Here is a 13,086-nt window from a genome sequence, read left to right on the forward strand (position 1 = left end):
ATGTCTGCTAAACATCCAATGTCACACTATGCAATTTTCAAATCATCAAGCATTTACTCATTAAAAAAAAAAAAAAAAAAGTCAGTTATTCTTGTATCCATTGTACTGTTACCTGACGCAGATTCCTGGTTACTTTCACATCATGCCAGGCATTGTCATTAAATTTCCCATTCACAGGTTCCACCAGTGCTTCAAAGGCCCCTGAGCCCAAATTAATGACCAAGGAGACAGCTCCATTTTTCAGTGCAAGATTGACATAATCAGCCGATTTTCCTGTGTGAAGCATCAGTCCATTCCTCTGAAGTGTTTTAAACGACAGAGTTATTTCATCACTGCTACTCTGTATGGGATTCTGAGATAAATCATAGCAGAAGTATTCTGATCCTTTGAATGTCGCAATATATTCTTCTTTTCCTGACAAATGAAAGGAGAGAAACAAACAAATAAATCACTAGCAAATAATTAAAAGCAACTTGCATGAATTATTTCCATAGCTAATTCAACAGTATTACTGTAAGCACTGTATCAAAAAGTAATTAATTTAAAACACTTAAAATCCATGAAGAAAAGTGTTAACTATAAGATTTACTGTGAACATATTTTAAAATATTTTCTTACAGAATATTCATGGATATGATTAAACTCCGAAAATATACTGTATCGGCAGTCGTGTTAATGTTACTTAAGCAATCTGATCTAGAAGATATCTAAGTACACAACATTTAGGTGAATGTGCAAACCAAAGCATTATCCCAGTCAAAACCCAGACCTTTTCTGAACTCTCACTAAAATCATGGTATCTCAAAAAGAATCAATAACCTAGATATCTTGAAGTGCTTTGGCCTAAGGCCTTGAATAAACCAAAACTACAAGCCACTCATTTAAGAAGCTACCTCATTCAAGCCTGCACATAGCACCACACTGGAGAGAAGTTAACATGCATCAGGAAACAAATAGGTATTTTTTCTGAGATGTACTTTTACTAGCCAGTATGTGCTATGCACATTATTGTCGTAGTTTATCCTAAAAGTGACTAAAAACACAAATAGCAGAGGCTAAGCCTTCAGTCTCATCAGAGAAGTATAACATATATGGAGATCATATTTTCCCCTGAATTCCTACAGATGAACACATATGCTGAGCTTTTACCAGGTGTACAGGGTTTAGAGCTATATGAAGTCAGAATTAATTTGTTTAGCTACTAGTAAGTGCTAGGAAAATGTCAAAGGAAAACTATATATGTTGATGCAGTGTAAGGAGGAAGGTATGAAAACCCGTGGATATCAAATTTCATCGTTCTTCAGAATAAACTCAGTCTCCAAAACACAGCTGCATACATCAGGCTACGATACCATCAGAACAAAACCCAAACATATGTATAAATATATAGATAAGGGAAATAACAACAGTGTGAATTTAAGAAGATAGCAGTGAATGACAGAGCATGCAGAAAAAGCAGATGTGAGAACACAGTCCCTGGGCATATGCATCTTCTGTTGTTCTGTGTCATCTGCTTACAACCCCCTGCAGTAGACTATACATTAACACTGATGCTACTTGCAATGCTTCTCTTGAGCTAGTAAAGCATAGCAAGTTCAGATAGTACTGCAAAGTAACTTCAGATAGGACTCCAGGTAGCAATTACATTTTAGCTTTTCTATATAAGAAGAATATTAAAAATTATTGGTCTGTATTTATTTTGAATTGTTATCTCACAGATTTGATGCAGAATTCTTTGGATTATTTTTGTGTGTGTGTGTGCAGCAGCAGCCAAATCATACTAGGCTATTATATGAAAAAACCCACAAAACAACTGTTTATCTAATATGCTCTGTATATAGCCCAAAGCAGGCCTCAACAGTATCTTGCCCCAAATGAAAGAAATCGGAGTTTGTAACAAGAAATACACAGCTAGATTTCACAGCCTAAGCCTATTTTGTAAACAAACACTTAAACATAAATAAATAACCTCTCTGAGCACGCTTAAGGATGATTTCCCTGCTATCTGTTGATAACACCTCTCACGAAACACAAACAAAACCAAACCAAAATCCCAGTCTCCAGTTTCAGATTAAGCAAAATGTTCCTCTATCACAACAAGCAGTTGATCGTACACATTCACAGACCGAATCGGCCATTCATCATACACAATAAATACGCAGGAGGAGCAGGTACCGTCATAATGTGCTGCATCCCAGCCTGACTCCCGTAGGGCTGTAGTATCTAGATAGCTGGTACCTCTATGGACCAACGCAGTCACTTCTCTGGGGAGGAACTCATGAAGAGACAGCCAGGCTTATGAGTACAAGTGGTTGACAGGGTGAGAAAAGCTCCAACATAACTGGTGTCCCACCCTCCCAGTTTCCAGAGAACAAGAGTCTTGGGTTTGGGGTTTTTGTTTGGTTTTTTTGTTTGTTTTGTTTTTTTTGTTTTTTTGTTTGGTTTTTTTTTTTTTTTTTTTTGGTTGGTTGGTTTTTTTGTAATATGAAATTCCATTCTGGACAAAAATTATATTCTTAGAGGTGCTCTGACTAATACTATGGAGAGAAAAGCAGTTAAAATAAGTCTGGTATTTTATCACCGGACCATTTTTACCCAGCATACATTTTTGACAGTTAGGACAAATGTTACCCTTTGTTGAACTTGACTGAAATATAAGCTAGATTCCATGTGCCTGAATGAGGCCAAAAATTAGCCCGCTCAAGCTGTCCAAAAGTCTTTGTTTTTTACCTTTGACATTACCAACAGAGTAGCAAGCAAATACCTATTTATCCTGCCTATAACCCTTCCTAGTCTATCAGGAACAGCAGGTCAAGAGACACCGCAGCTTCCACTAGGGACACACCAGGAATTGCTGTACCCATTCTCCAGGTCTTAAATGTTCCAGATCAGTCCCGCGTGCAGAACAACTCTACACCAATAGTAATGCGTCCTAGACCCTGACACGTTTTGGTAGAGGAGGAAAACCTTGGCTCATTCCGCACGAAGGATTTACAAACAACGCATTTCCTGGGGTTGCAACACACTAAGCAGCAGACTGCACGAATACAACGCATCTCACTTAATGAATATTTAATAAAAGCATAAAGTGCTCAAGAGCAAATTTATTTGGTATGGATGCTTACTGCAAAGGCATACTAAAACAGCATGAATAACTGCAACGGACAGATGATAAAACTTAAATGCAGCAACTTTGTATGTGTAGTTTTGTCCCATGTATTTAATGACTGTAACAGAAAAAGCTGAAGGACATAAATGAATCAACATGCAAAATATTTATGTATACATATTATGCACTGTAAACGACTTCTGTACAGCCAGATCATTTACACAGACATGAAAATGCATGGGAGTGTAAATGCATGCCAGGCACTTTTTTTTTTTTTTTTTTTTTTAAATTATTCCTAAAGAAGCGCCTGAAGAAGCAAGCAGGAATATTCATTCAAGCAAAATTATAACCTTGGACCGTAAATAGAGCCACAATTTACATAAATTTGAAAAAGCCTTCAGGATTGTGTTGGGTTGACCTTGGCCAGCTGCCAGCTGCCCACCCAGTCACTCTCTCACTCGTCCTTAACAGGGCAGGGGAAGAAAATATGATGAAAAAGTTCACGGGTCAACATACAGACAGGGAAGTCTCTTACCAACTACCATCACAAGCAAAAAAAAAAAAAAATAGTCAACTTGGGGAAAACTAATTTATTGCAATTAAAATAGTTTTGAGTGGTAGGAAACCAAATTGAAAAATACCTTCCCACCCCCACCTTTTCCTCAGGCTCAGCTTCATTCCTGTCACTCCTTCATTTCCAACTCCTCTACCTCTCCCCAGCCTGAGCAGCAAAAGGGGATGGCAGCTGCCACTCCTTCCTCCTCATGCTTTTCTCGCCCTCCACCATGGGTCCTTCCGACGGCTGCAGTCCTTCAGGCTGAGCCTGCTCTTGTGTGGGCTCTCCAGAGCCCACAGATCCTTCAGGAATTCTCCACCCATGGCATCGTCCATGGGCTGCAGGGGGATACCTGCTCACCCACGGTCTCCTCTCCACAGGCTGCAGGGAAATCTCTGCTCTGGCACTGCAGCACCTCCTTCTCCTTCTCTCGCCTTGGTGCTCACAGGGATGTTTCTCAAACTTTTTTTCCCTCACTCCTCGCTGCTTTTTTATCATTTCTTACACACAGTTTCCCAGAAGCAACCCACTCGTGGCTGAGGGGTTAACCTGTGCCTCACGGTGGGTCTGCTGGAACTGGCCATGTCCAGCACAGGGCAGCCCCAGCCCCCCCTCACAGAAGCCACCCCCAGCTCCCAACACCTCACCACAGACAGCCAACATAAAAGCTAACATTTCTGTGTTTACCACTCCACAACTCTAAGTATTCAAGGCTAAAACCTCTTGACTTAATTACATTTTCCTTGAGGGAGGAAAAATAAAAGACTAAATGGGCAACCCTACGCGTCTTCATTAGAGAACAAAACAAAAAAACTAAACAAAAACCAGCTTGAGTTGTCATTGGAAAGATGAAGTCAGCACCACTGGGACTGGAAACTATTATCTATTTCACATGGATCCCACTGGATGCCCTTTGGGAAAACCAGTAATGGCAAACTCTGAACTCTTCCTTCTGCAGCACCTTCTTTAACCAATGCTATGCACCCTGCAGCATTCACTTTTAATTTTTTAACTCTTTCCCATTCCTTTTAGCTTCAATAATAAGGTCTGTAATACTCAGTAATGTCACCAAAGAGCTGTCGTTAACCAATATGGTTAATGATCTTCATACAAGGTACCTAAACAAGTATTAGATAAGCTGTAGTTCTTCCTTCCACATTACTGTACCATAACTCTGGTACAGGAGCTGATCAAAATCAACTCACATATGATGTTTTCCCCAGTTGGCAGGGGGGAGAGACCCCATTTGGGGTATTTCTGGAAAGAATTTATGAATCTGGTGTTTCATTTAATCACTGATTTTGGCAATAAAACTGTACAGAAAGCTTGAATCTGAAGTTTGGGGAGTTGAGTGATTTTAAGTTATGTTGAAGCATTCAATTTTTAAACAAATTACTTAGTTTGCATCAAACTAGCATTCATTTGCTTAAAATTTGACTTTAAACTGAAAATAAAAAGCCAGAACTGAGCATGCCATTTTACTTCAGAAAAATACTGTGATTTAAAAACCTGAACACTGTGGGGAAAAAAACCCTTAATTTCATACTTTTCTTGCCAAACTAAATTTTTGGCTCACCTGCCAAACTGAAAACGTCCATTATTTGCTGTTTTGCATTGTAGGATTGAGTTTCACATATTCAGTCTTCAGAACTCATTGTAATACTACGATACAGGCTGTGATTGCAATGGCGCTGCATGCAAACCGGTACCAGGACTCCATTAGGGTAGGAGAATAATGCATGAAAGCGCTGACACTTATCAGGTAGGTCACATCCATACTCCAGATAACCAGGAGAGGTTCTGATCCAACCACAGCACGCTCATGGGCTGCAGAGTCAGGAGATGAACCCTCCTCTCTGTGGGATTCAAGACAATATCACCTTCCAGACTTCCAGTTGTGCAACTATGGGCGCTCTGAATGGCATCATTCCTGATCCAGATCGGCTCCATTTCATCCATTTCCTTTACCATTTAAGATTTTAGTAATTATGGACCCCTGGAAGGCCAGCTCACAGAGGAGCACAAGGACAGCCAAGAGCTCAGATGTCATGCCTCGTGATTCTGGCAATCTCAAAATCTCATTTCTGAAGAGAAATCAGACTTTACCAATAACTCCGCCAAGTAAGCTCCAGCTGTAGGTACAGCAGTAATTCCCTTTTTCTCAGTAGTTACTATGTTTTCAGTAAAACTCATTAAATTGAGATTTCTGATGTAAATTACTGTTAGGAAGCAAAGGTTGAAAAACCTGAAATAATTCAACAACATTTTGATAGATTAGGAAATTCACTTCTGGTATCAATAGTTAAAAGAACTTTGATTTTTATTCTAAGGAGTTTCAGTGCTATTAAAAAAAAAAAAAAAAAAGCCTGACAGAGAAAAGGTCACAGAGCTTGACTGAGCAGCTAATGAGACAGTCTGCATACTCAACTAGATAGTCATTCCACTTTCTAGTAGGTGCTGCCTGCTAAGAACTACAACACTTTTCCACAGGCATCTGACAACTGAAAACACATTTCCTACCATTACAGAAGAATAAAACCTGAAAACTACTGGTTTCAAACAACTGAAGGGAGATAAAGTGTATAGTATCTTTTCACAGGAAGTATCTCAACAAAACTAAGTATTTCCTTGTACTTTGAAGATATATCCATGGCATGAATTTAAATAATATTTACTATGACAATATTCTAGTTTGGCCAAACTGCACATAACAGAAACTACTTGAAGGGAGGGGAGGTAGCGATAAACCATCTCCACATTTCTCCAGTCTTTGGAGTAACGCATTCCGCATGAAAAATGAAAACTCCCTCTCACGATCACTTCGATGCAACTTCAGACATCTTTGCCCTCAATACGGCATCGACATTTTGAAAGGGATTAGACACTGTAACTGCAACGCTGCCTTGCCATACCCGGCTATGAAATGGGAAGATAGAAGGCAAAACGGCCACAGCTCTGCCACTGTATGCTTTCAGTGTAGGCTAGCAAAGAGTCAGAAAAACCAGAATAGAAAATCAAGTTACAAAGCTTTAGTGTGTTTTATCACTGAAAACCAGAGACATTTCTAGCAGACATACAGCTGGAGCCAAATACAAGTGAAAATGTTTCATAAATTAGACCCAGGACAGAAAAGCCATGAAACAATACTGGTAGCCATCCCCGTATCAACTCTCTAATGTCAAGCAAAGGTACTATTTTACTCTTGACATGAAAGTATATAATTACAATGGACAGATTGAAAAAAATTATATAAAATGTTCAGATGTTTTATATAAAAAAGCAGTTCTAATCTACTGCTACATTTCATACCACAACTTTCGCTGATTTAAAAAGTGAATTAAGAACAGGCTTTATTAATAAGCAATTGTGTACACTGCTGGTTGTTTGTTTATTTTTTCAAATTATCACTTAATGACACTTAGAGAAACCATTAAAAATGCATGGCAGTCATTCTAGCCAGTATGAAGTGTTGCACTTCATTTAATGACTAAAATGTAATTACCTGCATAGAAAAGCACAAGATAATACGAACACCAATAGCTGAATTTAACATGTTTTTATCCTGAATTTTGAGTACTGTAAATTATTGTATATTACTGCAGTTACAATTCTGACTAATGGGACATGCATAAATACAGAAAGACATGATCTATTTGTGTCACAGAAAGGATTCAGACAAGAATCGTGTTTTATTAAAGCACCTGCTAGTGCAGAAAGGGTATTTTTCCTATTTTCTTACTTAGAATTTGCCCTGTTCCCCACTGAAGTCAACAACAGCTTTAATATTCACTTTTTTGGAAGTTCATTTAAGTCCTTAGGGTCTGATCAAAGGTCCAGAAGAAAAACTTGCACAGGCATTAGCAGATTTTACAGTCCTACGTAAGTACTATGTTAAGCTTTACAGTATATCTAGCCTCCTCCCTGGCAGTATTACATCATAAAATAGGTCTGGCTGATTCCATAACGATTTGATCATGTGCCCATGCCCGATTTAAATCAAATGCATATGACTGGATGCTCTGGTCTTATTAGGGAGTAACAATGACGGGACCATAGACTAGAGAAAAAAAAATTGCCTAGGGAGAGTAAATCAAAGCTATTTATTGATAGCTGCAATGTGTCTTTACAGAAAAAAAACCCCAAAAGCAGTCTTAAAATAAGTTTATTAACTAAATTCCAAGGACACATGTCATGTGACAAACCAATATATTATTATACAAACAAAATGTAGTAGAGTGCTGTCGATTTGTCGGCCTGCCTACCAAAAGAATTATTTTCAAAGACAACATAAGCTGATACTGGTGATATTCTAAGAGTCAGGTTCCTTCTGTACAATCTTCAGAACATTAAAAATGCACTGAATAAATAAATCATGCCAAACCAGAGTCTAGTATGTCCCCAGATGTACTGTTTTGTGCTCCATTTTATGGCAATTCAAAAATAAAACATTTATCTATTAAGCCGTCTTCTTATTTATAAAGTCTTTCAGAACATAACGCAACCTAGGGAAAACGACACCAAACCAGCATGTAGACTAAACCATTAACAAGCATGACCGATACAATGAAACAAGACAGCCTGAACTGCTACTTCTGTAGTAAATATCAAGAATTGGAAACCTTGCAGTAATAGCAAACTAACAATTTGCCACAACAATACAAGGGGAATTCTCCCTGCATCAGGTGTGCGCCGCTGTACGTAGAATGATCTCGGGACACATCATGCGCAAAGCTTCTCAGCACGCTGCCCTTTTGGAAGACCAGCCTGTACCCTTCCATTAATAGATCACTTACTGGATCTTAATATGAAAAACGGTAAGACTACAAATAGAGTTTCTCCATTCTTTTTTTTTTTTTTTTTACCTGAGTTTGACCTTAATTTGTTTCCCAGTTACATAAAATAGGCTTACTGGATTGCATACATAAACAAATTATGCAGGCACTCAAAGAAGAAAACAAATCATTACTGTCTGCTTAAATTTAAGACTTAAATATGAAACCAACAAAAAAGATAGAATTATGATAAAACCTAAGAAATTATTAATTCAAATGTGGTACAGATGGTCTACTTCATCAGTTAGGGTTGAATTTATTTTTAAAAGTACTGATAGTACGTAGCAACAACAGTTTTCTGTTCCTATCTCACTTAAGCTTAAATAATTTTGTTTTAATAGAAAAATCTCCCATTCTTCCTTCCCTTTCTCACATTCTTTTGTTCCTGTTCAGCAACTGCCTTCCTTGGCCTCTAAACAAGTCTTCACAGAAAGTTCCAAGGGAACAATTTGGGGAGAAAATGAGATTTGTGATTCCAGATCCACAAAAGAAACAAAATACTATTTCTTTCCTCCCCCCTGACATGTCATGTAAATACAAATCCCTGGCTCCCTTCCCTATTAATATGGCATACACTGAAAAGGATATGGCATGCTGGAATAGATTCTGTAGCAGGAACTGAAATTGCTGTTCTTGAGCATCTTATTTGCCAGCATACCCAGAAATGCATTGCACAATCCATTGTTGTAATACTTAAGCAAATTTTGAGTAAGAAACAAGAAAAGTCTTTATTATACATAAATTGGCAAATAAGGAAAGTTGCACTCACAGGCTTTTAAAAGCAAACAGCTGCAATGTGAAGTTTTAGTCTGAAAAGAGCTGCTGTTGTTACAGAAAGATGAAGATGCAGTATCACAAAGCCAGCAGTTAGCAGCTCCAGAGAGCATTATAAAATAAATTTCAATTTTTGTGGTCACATTACAGTACCTTCTTCCTCCTTTATTAGGGAATAAGTCCATTATGAGATAATCACGGCTAGCCTAGCATGAGAATAAAACATTTAAGACCATGGACAACTTATTCTGAAGGAGTCAGGAATCATTTCTCAATGGTTTTGTTGTTATTATTTTGTATGATCATTTTGGAGAAAAATGCCGTACAAGTGTCTACTCAGTCCAAAGATCCAGGGGACTGGTGAGCCATCCCAAGCCCTTCTCCAAGAGAAAATGCTGCACTCAAAGAGATGACAAGAGAAGCAAGACTTTGGTTACTTATTCTAACCAACTAATTCAGACTACCATAGTCTCCGTTTATACAGTCCACTATCAGCACACGGTTTATCTCCAAAAGACACTCTACCTGGAATCCTGGGCGAAGTCTGCACTGCTTGTAACCAACTTACAAGTAAAACTAGTATATGTTTAAGTAAACTGAAGTGCAAAGTAAAATTCCACCTGACAACAAGAATTTAACAGCATAAGTGATAAAGTCATGTATAAAATATCATGTTGCAGGAGCCGAGGGGAAACTTGGAAAGGCTTTTCTAGCTGCCGTTTTATTCTACGCACAATCATTAAATCAGTTGCCGGTTTGTCGTGGTTTAACCCCAGCCAGCAACTAAGCACCACACAGCCGCTCGCTCACTTCGCCCCCACCCAGTGGGACGGGGAAGAAAATCGGGAAAAGAAGTAAGACTCATGGGTTGAGAGAAGAACAGTTTAATAGAACAGAAAATGAAGAAACTAATAATGATAACCGTAACACTAATAAAATGGCAACAGTAATAATAAAAGGATTGAAATATACAAATGATCCACAGTGCAATTGCTCACCACTCGCTGATCAACACGCCGTTAGTCCCCGAGCAGCGATCCCCCCACCCCAACTCCCCCCAGTTTATATACTGGGAGTGACGTCGCATGGTCTGGAATACCCCTTGGGCCAGTTGGGGTCAGCTGTCCTGGCCGTGTCCCCTCCCAGCTTCTTGTGTCCCTCCAGCCTTCTCGCTGGCTGGGCATCAGAAGCTGAAAAATCCTTGACTTTAGTCTAAACACTGCTGAGCAACAACTGAAAACCTCAGTGTCAGCAACGTTCTTCTCATACCTAACTCAAAAACATAGCACTGTACCAGCTCCTAGGAAGACAATTAACTATCCCAGCTGAAACCAGGACACAATTAAAAGTACAAACTTGCACAATGTGAGCCTCTGATCCCTCCTCACACCTCAGATTAGAATAAAGTGATGATAGTTGTCACTCATGATAAATGACTTACAGGGAACACTGGATAAGTGATAAATTACTCCATTTTGCTAAACAGCAATTTTCATTCATTTCTAAAATGGCTAGGACTAGAGAATTTCCTCACTAATTTTCAGTTCCTTCAATCACACAGAGCATGCACTTCAAAAGCAAACTTGCAATTGAGGAGGGAGAGTAAAGTGAGCAGGATTTTTTAGGAACAATGCCATCTTAGGCTACATTAAATACTAGACTGCTAAAAGTTGAAAGTGGATTATTTTCCTATAAACAGTCACATCATTAAAAAGTAGATTAGAAAGTCCTGCAGTTTGTCATAGTGATAATGCCTTTCATATAATTACTCAAAACGCCAGAGTTTGACATAATTTTAAAGGCATTCTTGTTAAACTAAGAATAAACTGCAAAATGACAAATATACATAAGACTTCTACATCCACAGAAGAAGAAACTAGTTTTAGTCAACATTACTGTTGCCTTAAAACTTAATGAGGGACTTTGGTCAGATGCTGGGAAACCAGGTTAGCATTATACCAACAAATAAATACAGGCTTCAGTTACTCTGCCAAGGTAAAAACTGTGCTCAACAACTTATCAAAGACCTTTTCCAGGCCTCAAGGCTCTCACTGACTTTGCAGCTAAACTGCAAAATACAGATTTTCAGCTTTCAGAGGATCAGAAGTGCAGAGCCTTTCTATATCGCATTGCTTACAGAAAGCAGAGTTGCTAGAAAAGCTGACAGTACAATAGTAAAAATAATGTTTTTAATTTTTCTCTCTGTAACTATAAAACTTCTGCAAATGCAAGTTTTAAAATGAATCTAGTTTGAGTGATGACATAGGAAAGGTAAACTTCTTCCTCCCCATCCTGGGCTTGCTCTCTTCTGCCTGCATCTTGCAGGGGAGAGTTGCACAAAAAAAAAATACAGTTGCTCTTGGAAAAATTAAAAGCAGTCTGTGTCCTGGATAAAAATCCAATTTCTGGTCTGCTCCTTGGGCAAAGTAATACCACCTTACTCCTTGCTGAGGGTTTCCAGGAGTGTTGCATTCATTTTACATTATAGTAAATAAAAACATGGATTAGGAGAGGAAGAAATACTTAAGGTAGCTTTGACTTTGTTGGTATTATGTTTAACACATATTTCTAATGAGACAATAAGGAAGAAAATAGTGCCAAACTAACACATTACATGAATTTATCATAATATGTAGAGAGTTAACTAATTAAATGATCTGATAAAGAACAATTCCAATGTTAATAACAAACTTCCAAAACATCAACTGAACACCTCTCAGAGCACCGCACAGCACTACAGAATTAGTGCAGCATGTCCTAGGATTTAGATGCAATTAAAAAAAACCAAAGGAATTTTCTGGTCCTGATTAACTCCTGTTAAAAGAAGCCCTGCGTAAGAATAAATTTTCCAGAGATGCAGAGGGAAGGCCCCTGTAATGGTATTATGTGCATAATGAGCCATTTTTTAAAATCAGTTTTGCACTACTGTCAGAGAGGTGCTACAGATATATGTAGCATTTGTCTCAATAATCAGAACCACAACAATGATTTGAAAAAGGGAAACCATAACAAACACCTTCTAGAAGATATTATACACAACTGTCACATTTTTTCAATCTGTGCCTAAGATTGCATCACTGCCGGAATGTCTACATATGAACATCGGGGAAAAGTCTGTTGGATCTCTTTTAGTCTTCAAAATGTGTTTGAAAGAAGCTATTTAGAACTCTTAGTCTTCCTATTAACATGGGAAATTAAATATGATTTTTTTTTTTTACCACATTTTCCAGCTTGTTGAGGATATGATCATCTAATAGTTTCTCTCACATTTAAAATAAAGAAACATGTTTTCAAGTTACTGAGTATACGAGGAATATATTCTATGAAGGAATCCTACAGCAACACAGGAGACCTGAAAATCCAAAGTCTTAACTGAAGCTATTTGCTATTTAAAATAGTGAGCAGAGAGATGTGCTTATGGCCTGCTAGACATTTTTTATCTAAACAAGCAATTCCTAATATCCCATTACAATCCTTTCTCTTTAAAGTTAAAGGAACTATTACGTTAGCTTCCAACGTTAAAAGAACTAGTTTTACAAATTAAGTTCTAGATGTACAAGAACCTCAAAACTTTTCAAAGACAGACAGACTATTAGCCAAAAATACTATTTGAGCTTCATCAACTTAATTTACTGTCACATGGCTAATAATTCAGCCAAAACTTTTTTTTTTTTTTTTAAAAAAGGCTTTCTATGAGAAGCAGCAACAGGAGCAACATGCCCCCTCCGGTGTTTCTTTTGACACGTCATTCTCAGAGTTGCCTTCAGCTACCATCAGTAACTAGATCAAAAGTGTCCAAATGAGCTACAGGATCA

General features: G+C 38.1%; 1 protein-coding gene across 23 annotated transcripts in view; it reads right to left on the reverse strand.

Moving 5' to 3' along the window:
• NRXN1 (neurexin 1) overlaps nt 1-13,086 on the reverse strand; it is a 720,174-nt gene that overhangs the window by 469,125 nt on the left and 237,963 nt on the right. For all 23 annotated transcript variants that reach the window (XM_049833873.1, XM_049833872.1, XM_049833882.1 and 20 more), the window contains one exon: nt 113-414. In XM_049833873.1, the coding sequence (XP_049689830.1) occupies nt 113-414 (302 nt within the window). The remainder of the gene's footprint in view (nt 1-112; nt 415-13,086) is intronic.

The sequence above is a fragment of the Accipiter gentilis genome, chromosome 30, assembly GCF_929443795.1.
Source record: "Accipiter gentilis chromosome 30, bAccGen1.1, whole genome shotgun sequence".
Taxonomy (NCBI): Eukaryota; Metazoa; Chordata; class Aves; order Accipitriformes; family Accipitridae; genus Astur; species Astur gentilis.